General features: G+C 51.2%; 1 protein-coding gene across 1 annotated transcript; it reads left to right on the top strand.

Moving 5' to 3' along the window:
* The first annotated feature begins 214 nt into the window (after window positions 1–214).
* Window positions 215–13742, top strand: NUTM1 (NUT midline carcinoma family member 1). The gene is made up of 8 exons (XM_056133961.1): window positions 215–319; window positions 1719–1812; window positions 4155–4869; window positions 7578–7706; window positions 9636–9772; window positions 10393–10676; window positions 10939–11055; window positions 11871–13742. The coding sequence occupies exons 1-8, from the start codon at window positions 215–217 to the stop codon at window positions 13740–13742; spliced, it is 3453 nt and encodes a 1150-aa protein (XP_055989936.1).
* The last annotated feature ends 814 nt before the right edge of the window (window positions 13743–14556 follow it).

The raw sequence follows: 14556 nt of genomic DNA, 5'->3' as shown, positions 1-14556 counted from the left end.
GACACACGCATTTCGGAACCAGTGGATTTACAGTGCCTGGTGAAATAAGGGTTCCAGAATTCAGAGCCCCTTTTGCCTCAGGAAAGAAAAAAAGATTTTCATGCCTCCCCTCTTTTACATGAAGTTTCCCAAACCTATTTAAAATTATTGGCGGTAAAGAGTGCATGACGGGTATTCAGTAGACTATATAGCGGAGAGATCGTGCAGTTATTGTATGAGACCGGTGAAGTATCCTTTAGAGGTGGAACCAAGATCCAAACTCGGGTCGAACCGAGATCCAAAATCAAGACTCTACCACAAAATCAGCGCTCTTGCAGTGGTGAGTAGATAATAGCATAATAATATACTCCTTCTAGAGGTTGTTTTTGGGTTTTTGAACACTGGGGCCGGAGCAATAGTACGGTGGGTAGGGTATTTGCCTTGCATGCCGCCAACCCAGATTAGGACTGCGGCATCCCATACGGTACCGAGCCCGCCAGAAGTGTTCCCAGAGCACCGCCGGGTGTGACGCAAAAAAAAAAAAAAAACCCACAAAACCCTAAAGAACAATGGAGGCCACATAGCTTTATAGAGGTGAATGTTGAAGGATTATTTATAACGCTGATGCATTGGGATGCATATTTTATAACCAGGAAACCGGAAAGCTTTTTTAAAGATATGTTTGTAGGGTTTATTTCTAGGTGTATGAAATAAATCTTTGATGTGGGTAGGTATTCCCAAGAAGCATTATTTGTTTTCTCAGGGGTAAAGAGCACAGTTGCAGAGAGTAGGATGGAGGCTTACTATGTGTTCCGTCTTGCAGTTTCACTTTTGAGCCCCACTAAATGTTTTACGCATTTGAAAATGTAAAATCGTGTAACAAAATTTTAAAACAACAAAATCATTTAACTAAAAAGGAGGATGTTTTGCTCTAGAAATTTTAAGCTGAGCATCTAAAGTGAAGTGCAGAGCTGCTAGCAGTGGGTTGTTTGCCTCCGGCAGGACGGCCATTCCAACCAAGTGGTCTGCAACAAGGCAGTTGAAAGCCCGGGATTTTCTCAGCCAATCCTGATTTGAAACATTTGATTCCCGTTGTCCTACAAATACGGAAACAGCGCTCTGAATTCGGTTGGGGAAAATGTAGCCAATGTGCGATTATGTAAAGAGTCTATGGGGGGGGGGCGGGCTGGAGCTGGAGCGATAGCACAACGGGTGGGGGGTTTGCTTTGCACGTGGCCGACCCAGGTTCCATTACCAGCATCCCATATGGTCCCCTGAGCACCGCCAGGGATAATTCCTGAGTGCGTGAGCCAGGAGTGACCCCTGTGCATCGCCGGGTGTGACCCAAAAAGAAAAAATAAAAGAGTCTACCAAAGCCTACCAAGTCGAAAGTCACCTAAAGAACTAATAAAATTGAAGGGTACAAAATTGAATAGTTGGTGAAGAATTGTAGAGAAAACTTGAGCCTGCAAATATTTTGTTAGGATGCTGAAGAAGAACTGACAGATTTTTCCCAGAGGCACTTGACAAATGTGTTGCCATTCTCTGATTTGGGGTGAATTTCTGAATTTCACCTACTTACCAGAACCCTTTGTGGAATTTCTTCTACCTCCAGCTGTGTCCTCCCCACCCCCAACATTTTCCTTTCCCCTCCCCCATGATAGAATGTCTTGAGTCCTGAATTCTAGTTCTGTTTTGATCTGATCTTTATCTTCCTTGGATCCTTGCGTGTCTACCAGGTTACTCTTGGGATCTCTGACCTGACTCTCATTCTGGAGACTTCCAGACAGCCACAGTTAGTGTTCACAATGGAGAGGATGGCTTCAGATGGAGGTAAGACTGTAAGTAGAAAGGGGGTGACAGGGGAGGGTCCTTGGGTATTCAAATTTGACACTTTACCTAGGAACAGCATCTTTGGGATGACCTGGAGGGTTGGGAGAGCCAAGGCATCACATTTGGTTGGGTTGGGGAAAGAGATCCTGCCATGGAGACTGAAGTTGAAGGAAGAAGAAGTAGATCCAAGTTCTTCTGAGGAAAGTGTCACATACAGAGAAGAGAGGGGAGTTTAGCCACTGTCTTCTGGAGAAGAGGGGTCCTGAAAATGTGTTTCTGTGCGAGGGGCTATGAGAGGAGCCAGGATGTGGGTACAAATAGCACAGAGAGGATTCAAGATGGAAGAAGACCCAAGTTCTTGTGTCTTGAGGTAGCCAAGCATGTTCTAGAAGCATGTCTTGGGAAAGCTGAGATGGGGCCACAGTCCAATTTTATTGGGGAGCATTATACAGGGGTTCGACCTGGAAAAATACTGGGTGGGCTCTCAGTGTCTGGACAGATATATCCTTCTGAGAACTGTCAGAAGATACTGTAAGTATCTCTTTCCTTCATGTAAGTATCTCAGTACCAGAAGTACCAGAAGTGCTTCTTTCCTTCCCCAGAGACAGATGGTGATTCTGTTCTGGGCACAATTTTCCATGATTTTCCAGGGTCAGGGAAGGTCACTGCTGTTTGAGATGACAGCTACGGCTCCCCAAACTGAACTTAGGTTTTCTGCCTTTGTGGAACTTAGACCTTCAGACCCATTTCACTGAATTCTGTACTTGGGACTCACAGTTCTGTGCCTAAAAGAGATGTTTGCTCACTGTCAGGTCAGGAAGCGGGGGCCGGGGGAGGGGGGTACTTTCAGGAAGTTGTTCTTTTGCCAGTGGAATATTCTTTTTTTTTTTATTTGAGTTTTGGACCTCACCCGGAGGTACTCAGGATTTATTCCTGGCTCTTCACTCAGGGATCATTCCTGTGATCTCAGGGAGAGCTATGGGAGCTGGGGATCAAACCCATATGCAAGGCAGGTGCTCTACCTGTTGTGCTATCTCTCCAATACTCTTTTTTAAGAGGGGGAGTATAGTAGCACGGAATCAGGCAGATGATTTTCCTGATCATTTTTAGAAGTCCTGATTTGTGAAATACATTGCTTTTTGCTATTGTTTGTTTGTTTTTTGAACTACAGCCATGCAGTGCTCAGGACTTACTTCTGGCTCTTCGCTCAGGGGTCACTCCTGGCAGGGCTTAGGGAACCATTATGGGGTGTGGGGATCAAATCTAGGTTGGCCACGTGCAAAGCAAATGTCCTACCTGCTATATTATCGCTCTGGCCTCAGTTTATGTGCATATTCTTGGTCTTTTTGAGCGGGGTGGGGGAGGTGGGCTGGTGGGGGATTTGTCCACCTCCAGAGGGTGAGTGCTTCAGACTTGACTGTCGGTTTCCTGATCTGAGTAGACCTTCAGTTTTGAATACCAGGAGCTCCAAGCAGAAGGACCACAGATAGTGTATGTTTCCAAATTTAACTCGTTCAGCTTTGAACAAGTTAAAAGCTCTGGAAATCACTCTCCCCACAGTGCCTCACCCACTTCCTGACCCTTATCTCTAGGCGGTCCTGTTATGTAACAGTATTTCTGGGACCCAAATATGGAAGGCACACATCCTCTCCTTTTGTAAGACTTTTGTGACTGGTGGTTGGGACCATGGGGTTTGAAAGTGTGGTCAGTGGGTCTGAATAAAAAGCTGTTTCTGTCTGCCAGGTGGGCTGTGTTTTGGGGCACAAACCCCAAGTTGCGAAGGTCTTCAACTTTGTAGCTGCTGAACTTTTGGCTGTGAGTGAGGACCTCAGAATCCCTGAGAGGACATTTATAAACTATGCTGGTTCCCCCACCATCTCTGACCTACATGGAAAAACAAAAATTAGTGCTCTGGAAACTGGAGCATAGTACAATGGGTAGGGTGCTTGCCTTCCACGCGGCAGCACCCCACATGGTCCTCCAAGCCCTACCAGCAAGGGACCCTGTGCAGAGCCAGGAGCAGGGCCAGAGCAACACTGGGTGTGACCCCAGACCAAAAAATCAGTGCTGATTCCTGAGGGAGTGAAGTACAACTTTGGTGACCTAACTTCTCTCTTTGTTCTTACTCTGCTCCCTCTCATTTTTTTTTCTATTTTGGGTCACACTTGGCGATGTACAGGGGTTACTCCTGGCTCTGCACCTGATCAGGAATTACTCCTGGCAGTGCTCAGAGGACCATATGGGATGCTGGGAATCGAACCCAGGTCGGTTGCATGCAAGGCAAACGCCCTACCCACTGTGCTGTTGCTCCAGCCCCTCCCTCTCATTTCATGTCTCCACAGCATCTCCACTGCTGCCTCCAGGGCAGGGACAGGATATGACCATGAAGGCTGGCGCTCCCCTGCCCACCTTCACTGCGCTGCCCTTGCCCCCACCGACTCCTGGCCCTTCCGACCAGCCGCCCTGGGAGCCGCCTGCGCAACCCCCCATGCCTCCAGCCTTCTCTCCCAGCGGCCCTCTGGTGCTCTCCGCTTTCCCCAGCCCATTGCTGCTGCCTGGGGATGGCGGCCTGGGCCCCAGCGGGGCTGGGGTTGGCAAGGTCATTGTCAAGGTCAAGACCGACGAGGCTGAGTCCCGTCAGACTCAGAACTTTGTCCTTTCTCAGACCAACCTCAATTGGATGGCATCTGGAGCTCCCTGTGGCACCCCCGAGAGTCCCTCTCCTCAATTCCTGACAGATTCTAACGTGAAGACCCTGTTGCCCACGGAGGCTGTGGTGGTGACCCAGGAGGGCCTTTCGGCCTTTGCAGCCCAGGCCCCGCCACCTGCAGCCCAACTGGCCCCCATAATGCCCCCCGAAAGGGCTTGGCCTGGAGCACACGGATCGCCTGGCGAAGGAGGTTCTGAGGCGGCCCCATCCAAGACCTCTCTGGGCGACCTCTCCTATACCTCCAAGGGTGTTTATGAGAACTTTCGCCGCTGGCAGCGCTACAAAGCCTTGGCCCGGAGGCACTTGTCTCAGAGTCCTGACACAGAAGCCCTTTCCTGCTTTCTCATGTAAGTGGGGGATACAGGGGTTACCCTCGGGCTTTTGAAGAAGGAGGACTTTGGGATGGGACTCTTCAAAGTGGGAATCATGGGCTGGGGTAGGGAGGCGGAGGCAGGGAGCAAGTGGTGAAGGTAAGGGAGAAGCATGGTACGAACAGAAAGCAGGAGGATAACGGGGATGACTCGATGCCCCTCGGTGCCCCCTTACCCGCCTTCCAATTTACATTAAGCTTTCAGAAGTCTTTTTGTAAGAGTTCCTTGCAACCCTGGGTCCAGGCAAGCTTTTTTTGTGGTCCACCCTTCTTTTCCATCAGACACCCAGAGAAGTTTCCTGAGGATCTGTCAAGGAATGTGGGGCTTTGAAGCCCCGCCAGGGCCTCCCATTCAATCACTCCCATCGGGCCAGGCCTTGCGTGTCATACTGCCAGGACCTGGCGTGTCGGATCTGACCCTCTCCCTAGCAAAGGGAAGAAGATGGGGGGGGGCGTTAAGGACTCTGTGGGGGACACCTTTTCCTTCTCCTTTTATTGAATTCAGAGGAAAGACAGAGGTGCTACAGTTTTAGTATTCACCTCCCCCAACTCTCTCTCTCTCTCTCTCTCTCTCTCTCTCTCTCTCGATATGTGATACTGGCCATGACGTTTTGTCTTGGTACCCATTATATCTACCTCAAAGGGATGAGAAGATGGACTGAGGGGACATAGTAAATTTTTGTTTGTTTGTTTTGTTTTGTTTTGTTTTTTTACTTTTTTGGTCGCACCCAGCTGTACTTGGGGGTTACTCCTGGCTCATGCACTCAGGAATTACTCCTGGCCGTGCTCATGGTACCATATGGGATGCTGGGAATCGAACCTGGGTCGGTCGTGTGCAAGGCAAATGCCCTACCCGCTGTGCTGTCACTCCAGCCTAATAATGAATGTTTTTGCTTTTCAAAAACCTTTTTTTTTCTGTCGTTTTTGGACCACATTAGGGGGACTCAGTTCTTACTCCTGACTGTGCTCAGGAATTATTCCTGGTGGGCTCAGGGGGGCCATCTGGGGTGCCAGGGATCAAACCAGGGTCAGCCGTGTGCAAGGCAAGTGCCCTACTGGCCGTACTATTGCTCTGGCTTAGGGATGCTTTTAGTAGTTTGACTGGCACTGACATGGCCTCCCTGAAAGGTTCAGGGTGTGGTCTTAGCTGCCTGTATTTGACTTAGAAGTCAATCTCAGGGCAAGATTGGGGTCAATCTCAGGTCTCAGGGGGGAGAGGTGCTTAGCAGAAGAGCCAGGGGTCAGAAGGAACTATTGTGTTTGTAAAGCAGACATTAACCCCTGGGGAGTTTTTCACCCAGGGCTATCTTTTCTCACTACCCTGTACCCCAACACCTGCACAGGTTGACTCCTACAAGATTCTCTCTTTCTACCCTGACTCCTGAGTGAGGGGGACCGCTAGCAAGCTGCATCATTTCTTTTTTTCCCTTTTTTTCTTTTGTTATTTTGGGGTCACACCTGGAGCTGCTCAGGGGTTACTCCTGGCTCTGCACTTAGGAATTACCCCTTGCAGTGCTCAGTGAACCATATAGGATGCCGGGGATCAAATATCGGTTGGCTACGTGCAAGGCAAATGCCCTATCTATTGCGCTTGCTGCACTTCTAAATCTTTTTTGGGGGCAGGGAGTCACAGCCGGCAATGCTGAGGAAGTTACTCCTGGCTTTGCACTCAGGAATTACTCCTGGCAGTGCTCAGTGTACCATATGGGATGCTGGGAATCGAACCTGGGTCGGTTGTGTGCAAGGCAAATGCCCTTCCTGCTGTACTATCACTTCAGCCCCGCATTTCTAAATCTTAAGGGCATGCCACTTTTGGTCCTGGCTTACTGCTTTCCACACAGGATTCTGGGCAGAGGCTATCCCAATACGCAGCCTCTGCAATGTACCTTGGCAAACTGGTGTGATGCTCGGTCCTGGGGTCCCAAAGGCACAGGAACCCATTTCCATGCAGATTCTGCTGGTAATTCCCTGCACAGGGTTAGAGGATGCATGGGAGTCAGGGAGAGGAAAGGGGCACACTCTCCCACCCTATCCCTCAGGGATGAATTTTGACTTCTGGAGTACAAATATTTAGGGTCAAGTATTAATATTTTTTTTCTGTAAGGGATATTCCAGCTATTTTAAAAAATCCCATTTAAAAGCTAACAAATAACTACAACGTGCTCTCTTTAAGAGATTCAATTGGGTTGATAAGTACCTTTAAAACAAAAAAAAAGAAAAGAAATATGCCTGATAGGCTGGAGAGAAAGTATGGTGAGTAAGCCGCTTGCCTTACACACAAATGACCTAGGTTGCATTTCTGGCACCCTGAGTTGCACCAAGAGTGATCCCTGAGGACAGAGTCAGGAGTAAGCCCTGAAAATCACTAGGTATGGCCCAAGATTAAAAAAAAAAAAAAAGAGCACGAGTCTTGGGGCACTCTCTTTCCAGTGGATGCCACTCTTCCCCAAAGTTTAGCTGAAGGATACTCTGAAAATTGAGGGTAGGGCGAGTCCTCTCTTAGGCATGGGAGGTCCCTCGTTTCCATGCAAGGATGGGCATGGATGGGGCTTTAGGAGTCAGTCAGAAGAGACTGTGATGGGGACCGAGTGGAACATCAGATCAAGGGGCGCAGGTGGCCCGGGACAGGTGTGTGTGAGGGAGGGGTTGTTCACTTACAGCACAACTCTTCTGTCTGCCCTTTAGCCCAGTGCTTCGATCCCTGGCCCGGCTGAAGCCCGCCATGACGCTGGAGGAGGGACTACCACGGGCAGTGCAGGAGTGGGAACATACCAGCAACTATGACCGCATGATCTTCTACGAGATGGCAGAAAAGTGAGTCCAATGAACACTCCTTCTCTTTTTTTTTTCTTTTTGGGTCACACCAGGCGATGCACAGGGGTTACTCCTGGCTCTGCACTCAAGAGTTACTCCTGGCGGTGCTCAGGGGACCATATGGGATGCTGGGAATTGAACCCGGGTCGGCCGCGTGCAAGGCAAACGCCCTACCCGCTGTGCTATTGCTCCAGCCCCATACACTCCTTCTCCCTGGGGGTAGTGAGGCTTCGGAGTGGGGACAGAGGAGAGACACTTGTGTCTCAACGTGTGGGTGATTATTAAGACGGATGAAGCTGGGAACCGTGTAGGTTAGGAGGGGTGTCCTGGAGCCTTGCCGCTTCATCCATCACTTTAATGCTTGTGTTTTTCTATACCTTTTGGAAACTCTCCCTTCTTTTCTATCCAGGTTATTTAAGGACCTTGGTATAGAACCTTTTAAGACTGCTGGTTCTTAAAATCCCATGCAGAAGGATCCTTTTGAGGAACTATAAGGGTTGGCCAAACCTGGTTCCATCCCCAGCATTGTATGGTTCCCCATTCCTGCCAGGTGTGATCCCTGAGCACAGAGCCAGAAATAAGTCCTGAACACTGCCGGGTGTGACCCCCCCAAAGAAAAACATGAAAAGGAGCAATGTCCTTAGCCAGGTTGTTTGCTATCGTAGACCAGCTTCTCTGTGGTGCTGATGCAGACCTCGGGACCAGCCCTTCTCTTGCCCAGAAATTATTTGGCTCATTATCCCCAATGGGGGTGCTGACTCTCCAGAAGTTGGTAGGGGGAAGTCAGGGTCTTCGATTCCCAGAGTCTCTTGGCTCAGATGACTTTTTTTTATACAGCTAAATATTCTTTATTTAATAAAACTGAACTAGACCTTTATTGACATATAAGGTAGTTGAAGTTTTTCTTTATATATACATAAGAAGTGATGGGTATTGACAAAACACTGTGATAATATGTGATCACATTTTTTTTTGGCTTTTTTTGGGTCACACCTGGTGGTGCTCAGGGGTTACTCCTGGCTTTGCACTCAGAAATCACTCCTGGAGGTGCTTGGGGGACCATATGGGATGCTGGGAATCGAACCCAGGTGGGCCATGTGCAAGGCAAATGCCCAACCAGCTGTGCTATTGCTCCAGCCTCATGATCACATATTTTTTAACAAGACAACACCCTTGATTAAAAGAAACAGACAAACAAAAAAGCTAGACTGTGAACTTTCCCTTCAAGATGAACACTTTCCCTCTGAGATGACCTTCCATCTTATTCTGGACTCTTGAACCTCTTAGGTTGACAGTTTCAGGCCCAGTTCAAGAACTCAGCCCTGCCCCCTAGTGACAATATCATGGCGGTGCACCTTTCTAACAGGATTTCTGCCATTTCTTTAAGGGGATCCTGCCAGCTGTAAAATGGGTCTTGTTGGATTGAACAAGCCTATATTGCTGCTCATGTAAGCACTCAGTGATGTTGGATGAGATAGTGAAAGCCATGCAGGGTTCTGTCCTGGAGAAGTTTGTGTGCTGACTGATGGAGACGGCATTGTACCTAGACCTTGCTAGGGTCTCCCTGTCCTGTTTCTTTCGTTCTTTCTTTTTTTTAATTTTTTTTAAAAAAAATTTTCGGCTACACCCAGTGGTGCTCAGGGCTTACTTCTATCTCTGTGTTCAGGGACCACAGAAGATTCTGGGACTTGAACCCAGGTTAGCTGCATGCAAGGCAAACACCCTACCCACTGTACAATCTCTCTTTCCACCCACACCCCTGTTTCTGACTTCTGTCAGTGGCTCCCTTCCTCCCTGGCTGACTTAGGTGCAGGATTTTGCCCAAATGAGGGTGCTTCCTTTCTTGGCTGTGCTTAGCGGCTGCTGGAATCTGGGTTCCTGAAGGCTCTGGTGTCAGCTGCCCCACCCATCCTCTCTCTCCCCCTGCAGGTTCATGGAATTTGAGGCAGAAGAGGAGATACAAGTTCAGAACATGCAGCTGAATGGCTCTCAGGGCCGGCCTCTCGCTGCCCCTATGACACTCGAACGTCCAGGGCCCTCCACCCCTGAGGTTTGTCAGCAACCAGGTAAGGCTGCTGGGTTTCAAGAAGAGACCTGGGCTGAAGGCGCCAAGGAAGACACACAGAAACTATTCATGGCTAAGGCAGACATCGCCCCCTTCTGCCACTTTCCCTCCAGGAAGCTCAGTGGAAGTTCCAAATAGGACTTAGATGAGTAGATGAATTTCTCAAGTTTCATTTGTCTCAAAGCAGATCACTGGTCTTGGCCAAGTCAAACAAGTGTTCTTTTACCAACACTGTTAATGAGGTTCACAATTCCTCAATTTCCTGAGGAATGGAGCCAGAGATCAGAGGATTTGGGGGAAATTTCTGGGGTCCCAAGATTCCTTATTTATTTATTGTGAGGTCAGAGATCAAACTTAGGACCTCGCACATGCAAGGCAAGTGCTCTACCTCTGAGCTACAACTCCTGACCCAGAGATTATCTCTTTTAGACCCTCTAGGTTCCTCATCTTTCCCCAAAGTTGGTCCAGCTATTTGGGGTTGGCCTTAAAATGGTTGAAAACCAAATTCTCTGCACCCCACCTTGTCCTCAGAAGCATAGCCTGGTGCTCGGAGGTGGAAGCAGCAATCTCAGAGCTGCTTCCCATGTCCCCTTCCATGACCCCTTCCATGTCCCCTCTCAGTGTACATTCCCAAGAAGGCAGCCTCCAAGTCTCGGGCCCCCCGCCGACGGCAGCGCAAAAACCAGAGGCCGCCAGCAGCAGAGGCACCCAAGGAGATCCCTCCAGAAGCTGTGAAAGAGTACGCAGACATCATGGAAAGCCTGGTGGGGAGTTGCCTGACTGCAGGGGAGGCAGATGGAAAACAGGAAGAGGAAGAGCAGCAGCAGGGAGAAGGGATATATCCAGACCCCGGGCTCCTGAGCTACATCGATGAACTGTGTTCTCAGGAGGTCTTTGTCTCCAAGGTGGGCTGGCCCTGGACACCCTGTTCCCAATAGACCCTGGGGTGTGAATTCCAAGAAATGCATGTGTGTATATATATATATACATATATATATATATACACACACTCATGGATCTGCGTATGTGGGGGTGGGGGGATTGGGTCGGTCGTCATGGGTTTTAGCAACCCCAGGATAGGGGTGGGAGCACGTGGCTTCTTCTATAGGGTCTCTTGGCTTGAAGATCTTCATCTGTCAAGTACTCACTTGGCCTTCCACTCTCCAGGTGGAGGCTGTAATCCACCCTCAGTTTCTGGCAGACCTGCTGTCGCCAGAACAACAGAGAGATCCTTTGGCTTTAATTGAGGAGCTGGAGCAAGAAGAAGGACTCAGCCTGGCTGAGGTAAATCTGGCAAGTAGGGAATCTCAGCAGAAGCTGCTTAATAATTTTGTTTGTTGCTGTTTGGCGGGGCTACAGTTGGTGGGCCTCATGGCTAACTCCTGGCTCTGCCCTCAGCAACCATGCCTGATGAGGCTTAAGGAGGGACCATAAGGGGTGACTGGGATTGAACCTGGGTCGGCCAACTGTAAGGCAAGTGCCCCACCTTGCTGCGCCCTCTGGCCTTTGGTTTGTTTGGGGGCCATGACTGACAGTGCCCGTGTTTTGGGGAGTGACACTGGGGATTGAACGCAGGGCTCCTGCATGCAAAGTATGTGCTCTAGTCATCCAAGCCATCTTGTCAGCCCGAGCTCAAAGGGATCCCTGTCCCACCCCCACCCCCATTTTTGGTTTTGGGGTCACACAGTCACATTTAGTAGTTCTCCAGAGCTATTCCTGGCTTTGCAGTCCTGGCAGTGCTCGGGTACTGTACTTAGGTTTGGAATACAGTATTGTACCAGGATTGGCAGCACACAAGGTCAGTGTCTTAACCTTGGTGCTCTCTCTGGCCTGCAAGCTTGAGTTATTTCAGCTAAACCTTTGTGTTATATGTCATGACTTTTAGTGATGAGCAGCTTTGGGTGTGGAGCAGGTGAGGGAGAGTGGGCATGCAGGAAAGGGATGGAGTAAGTGCTCAGAGAGCTCCCACATGGGCGACTTGTCACTTTTGCCACTAGTTTGCCTCCTCAGCCATGCTCCAGGACCATCTCCTGGCCTTCCAGTCAGGTACCTCTCCTCACAGATGCATCTAGAAATATCTCTGTCCATTCTCTTTCTAGCTGGTGGAGAAGCGGCTCCTGGCCTTGGAAGAGGAGGAGGCAGGATGCAGCGGGGTTCAGTGGGAATCCAGCCCTTCTGTTTCTGACGAGGATGAAGATGGGGGAGGGCGGCTCCGCCCTTCACCTGGGGGCCGAGGGCCTGGGGGTGCCCCTCGCCTTGGGAAGGCTGCATCTCTGGAAAAGCGCGCCCGAGAAGGCCAGAGTGGGCAGGACAGGCCTCACAGGGATGGCAACACTCTGCTGACCCACAGCGGTTGGGACCTGCAGCTAGAACTTGCAACTCCCCAGGGAACTGCAGCATCCCTAGAAGCAGAGCCTAGAGGGTCCCCAGGGCAGGATGACTTGGGAGGTGCTGGGCTCCCCGAGGCGCTGCCTCTGTGTTGGCAGGAAGGGACCCCGCTCAGCCTAGGGCCCGATCTGGAGGTTGGACTGGCAGGGCTGAGTCCTCTGCCGAGTCAGGGGGTGGAGCCGCAGGTCCTGAGGCTGCAGGAAGATCAGCAGATGGGGGTCGCTGGAGTGCTCCCACTAGAGGAGCTGTCAGTGGGGGCTCAGGAGAGCTCTTCAGGAGCCCTGTGGGGAGAGGACGGAGGTCCCCTCCTGGTGCAGAGTTATCAGCAGGAGGACCCTGCCCTTGAGGCAGCCCCAGACACCCCAGCCCCCCTCAGCCCGGGGCTTTGGCTGGGTAGCGAGATGGAGACCATTGGCTTGGAACTGCCCCTGCAGATAGAGGAGGTCATAGAGAGCTTCCATGCCGAGGAGTGCACGGCGGAGGCCCAGGGGGGCTACCTGAGCCTGGAGTCAGAAAGCAGCATTTCTCTGGGTGCCAGGGAAACCATAGCGGAGGGTAAGGCGGGGAGAAGCGTGGCTCCCTGCGGAGGCACCCAGGAGGGCCTAGAAGAAAGAAGTTGTAGCTCCTTGCCTCTGCAGGCCGACAGCCTGGCCTTGAGGCCCACCGAGGAGGGGAAACTGAGTCCCGAGGGTCTCGGCAGCCCCGGCAGCCTGTGGGCTGACGGCTGCTCCCCGCTGCTGGAGAGCTCTGTAGTTGCCGCCACACTGGGAGTCTCCAAAGACTCTCTCCTGCCTGCCTGTCAAGGTGACCTCCTCATCCTGGGGCCCCAGGAGGTGGCCTCTTACCCGAAGGTGGGGAGCAGAGACTCCTCCATCACTCCTCTGCTGGGAACAGCAGAACTCTTACTAGATACCAGAGATGCCCCGGGCCTGCAGCTGCTGGAGGGGGCCGAGACCGACCAGACAGGGCAGAGTTCTTATGAGCCACCAAGTGAAGGAAGGGAGGATGCTGATTTGGCCAAGTCTAAAGATCTTTCCCCCTTACTGGGGAATCAACAGGCCCAGGTGCCTGGGACCCCCAAGTCAACATCATCTCGCCAAAGCCTTGGAGACACTTCCCCTGGATGGGGGGTGCCCTCAGCGGGGAGGGGATCCCCTCCGCTTAGCTCAGCAGACTTCAGGGCCAAGCTTGAGGACGAGGACGAGGATGAGGAACTCTCCAACTTTGCTTACCTCTTGGCCTCTAAGCTTAGCCTGTCGCCTCGGGCGGTGCCTCTCAGTCCTCATCCTGCCTCAGGCCTGCCCCTCACCGGGAAGGGCGTCCCCAGGGCATCAAAGCTGCTCTCTGCCGAGGCCAGAGGCGCAGGCAAACCACTGTATTCTCTTGCCAAGTCTTCCAAGCGAGCTCTGGCCACTGGGCCTCTCCGGGCTGAAAAGCAGCCCTACCCAAGAGCTGACCCTGGGGTTGCCCGGGAGACATCCCCACCACTGGGAGTGTCCCGAGCCTCACAGCCCCAGCCCCGTAAAAGGAGGCGCGATAGCTTTGTCACGGGCAGAAGGAAGAAAAGGCGTCGGAACCAGTAGAGAGCAGCGTCTCGGCCCTTTCTCCCCCGCCCTCTGTACCCCTCCCCCAGTGGCCTTCAATTTCGAGGGGTTGTGCACCAGCTAGACCCCGTCCCAGCTTTGTTGTTTGTTTGTTCTGCTGCTGTGGTGGTGATGCCTAGGGGAGATGCAGTATTTTTTTTCGGTGGGAGTCCAGGGGCAATACCTTTCTTTGGAAGTTGTTATGAGAAAAACAAATAAAAGGTTTTGTTGTTCTTAATGCTTTCCAGTGTGCTTTTCTTTTTTGTGGGGTGTAGGGGGAAGGTTCACGCCCAGTGATGCTCAGGGATTACTACTCCTGGCATTGCTTGGGGGACGATATGGGATGCTGGGGAAAGAATCCAGGTCAGCTGCGTGCAAGGCAAACGCCCTACCCGCGGTGCTCTCTCTCCGGCCTCACCTGTGTGCTCTTTTGTACTCAGTACTTTGCTGCTAGATGGGGTGAAGTGGTGTTATATTTAAAAAATAAAAAAGGAGGTGGGGGCAGTCCTGGGTTCTAGAACTGCATGACTCTCTGGCCTTTGGCCTCAGCTCCCTGGTGGGCTGCAGCCCCATGTCCCAGCTGATGGCTTCAGTCCTCCCTCCGTTAACTCATTTTGCTGGTGCAGAGGCTCGGAGATGGAAAGATGCTTCTATTTTACACAGCCCACCTCCGGAATTAGTATCTTTTTTTTTTTCTGTGTCACACCCAGCGATGCACAGGGCATACTCCTGGCTCTGCACTCAGGAATTACTCCTGGCAGTGCTTAGGGAACCATATGGGATGCTGGGAATTGAACCCAGGTCGGCCGTGTGC

This window comes from Sorex fumeus, unplaced genomic scaffold (assembly GCF_029834395.1).
Source record: "Sorex fumeus unplaced genomic scaffold, SorFum_2.1 ptg000098l, whole genome shotgun sequence".
Lineage (NCBI taxonomy): Eukaryota > Metazoa > Chordata > Mammalia > Eulipotyphla > Soricidae > Sorex > Sorex fumeus.
This window is presented reverse-complemented; position numbering and strand designations above follow the sequence as displayed.

Bases quoted from the DNA above. Each gene is read 5' to 3' on its own strand.
- NUTM1 (XM_056133961.1), top strand. From the start codon at position 215: ATGAGACCGGTGAAGTATCCTTTAGAGGTGGAACCAAGATCCAAACTC. The intron at 320-1,718 runs GTGAGTAGATAA...CGTGTCTACCAG, and splicing joins AAATCAGCGCTCTTGCAGTG to GTTACTCTTGGGATCTCTGA. The intron at 10,677-10,938 runs GTGGGCTGGCCC...TCCACTCTCCAG, and splicing joins AGGAGGTCTTTGTCTCCAAG to GTGGAGGCTGTAATCCACCC.